The following is a 1,994-nucleotide window of genomic DNA, read 5'->3' on the forward strand; positions in this document are numbered from 1 at the left end:
TTCTATTTAATTGTCATCTTTAGTTTTTCTTTTCCATTATATATATATATATATATATATGTGTGTGTGTGTGTATATATATATACATATATATATATGTATATATTCTCACTTCATTTTCTATATATTTCTATACTCACTTCATCTTCTGATTATATTAAATCATACTCGCTTCTATTTCTGTTTATTTCTATACTCACTTTATTTCTTGTATATTTTTATGTATTATATATATATATATATATATATAAGTATGTATATATATATATATATATATATACATATATATATATAATATATATATATATTCTCACTTCATTTTCTTTATATTACTTTACTCACTTCATCTTCTGATTATATTAAATCATACTTGCTTCAGCTTATGTATATTTCTATACTCACCTCATTTTTTGTATATTTTTATACTCACTTCATCTTCTAATTATTTCTATGCTCGCTTTATTTTCTGTATATTTCTATACTCACTTTATCTTCCGTTTATTTTTATACTCGCTTTATTTTCTGTACATTTCTGTATTCACGTCATCTTCTAATTATTTCTATACTCACTTTATTTTCTGTATATTTTTATACTCACTTCATCTTCTGATTATTTTGATACTCGCTTTAAATCCTGTATATTTTTATACTCCCTTTATCTTCTGTTTATTTTTATAATCGCTTTATTTTCTGTATATTTCTATACTCACTTCATCTTCCGTTTATTTTTATACTCGCTTTATTTTCTGTATATTTCTATACTCACTTCATCTTCTAATCATTTCTATATCTAGCTTTATTTTCTGAAATATACTCACTTCGTCTTCTGATTAATATTATACTCACTTCAATTTCTGTATATTCCTATACTCACTTCATATTCTGATTGATTTTATACTCGCTTCAATTTTTTATATATTTCTATACTCACTTTATTTCTTGTACATTTTATACTCATTTTATTTCTTGTATATTTCTATACTCCCTTTATTTTCTGTATATTTTTATACTCCCTTTATTTTCTGTATATTTCTATACTCACTTTATCTTCTGTATATTTCTATACTCACTTCATCTTCTAATTACTTCTATACTCGCTTCAATTCCTGTGTATTTCTATACTCACTTTATCTTCTGTATATTTCTATACTCTCTTCATCTAATCATTTTATACTCGCTTCAATTCCTGTGTATTTCTATACTCACTTTATTTTCTGTATATTTTCATACTCACTTTATATCCCAATTCTTTTTCCCCTTATCAGCACCCCGTTCTATGTTATCAGCTTTCATACCTACCTGCCAATTCTATTCTCATTCTCGTATTCCATCCCTATCATTTTCAAGATCTCTATTTTCCATTTAATAACTGTTTATCTATTAAAGCCTCCCATACACACCCCCTCATTTCCATAAAGGATGTCTTTATTTTTTCCCTCTAGCTCTACCCTCTATATCTACCCTCTTATCTCTCCCCTCTATAACAATGGTGTGCTGAAAGAGCAATTGATAATTCGTAAAATATTCAATTTTCTGTTCCATATAAATTGAATGTGTATTGCAATACCTTCAAATTAATTTTTTTTTATCAGTACTATGTTACAATTTTTCTCTTTTCGCTTATTTTTATTTTTATCTTTTTAAATCATTTCATTTCTTTACATATCTGCATTGATTCCTTCTATGTTATCTGGCTTATCATTCACATTGTATATCATATTTTTACTTATTTTCTTTTATCTATTCCTAATCTAATCTTTTTTCTATTAATATGTTATAATTTCTCTCTTTTCGATTATTTTCATTTGTATCTTTTTAAATAATTTTAATTTCTTTTTATTTCTGTTTTGATTCCTTCTATGTTATCTGGCTTATCATTCACATTGCATATCATGTTTCTACCTATTTTATTTCATCTATTCCTAATCTACACTTTTTTCTATTAATATGTTACAGTTTCTCTCTTTTCGCTTATTTTTATTTTTATCTTTTCA

The 1,994-nt window shown here is 24.8% G+C and overlaps 1 protein-coding gene across 1 annotated transcript in view; it reads right to left on the reverse strand.

Moving 5' to 3' along the window:
* The window catches only part of LOC137628668 (probable inactive protein kinase DDB_G0270444), a 21,971-nt gene extending 20,678 nt beyond the window's left edge, over positions 1-1,293 (reverse strand). The window contains exon 1 of the mRNA XM_068359821.1: positions 1,235-1,293. Within this exon, the coding sequence (XP_068215922.1) occupies positions 1,235-1,293 (59 nt within the window). The remainder of the gene's footprint in view (positions 1-1,234) is intronic.
* Between the last annotated feature and the right edge of the window lie 701 nt (positions 1,294-1,994).

The sequence above is a fragment of the Palaemon carinicauda genome, chromosome 36, assembly GCF_036898095.1.
Source record: "Palaemon carinicauda isolate YSFRI2023 chromosome 36, ASM3689809v2, whole genome shotgun sequence".
NCBI classification, from domain to species: domain Eukaryota; kingdom Metazoa; phylum Arthropoda; class Malacostraca; order Decapoda; family Palaemonidae; genus Palaemon; species Palaemon carinicauda.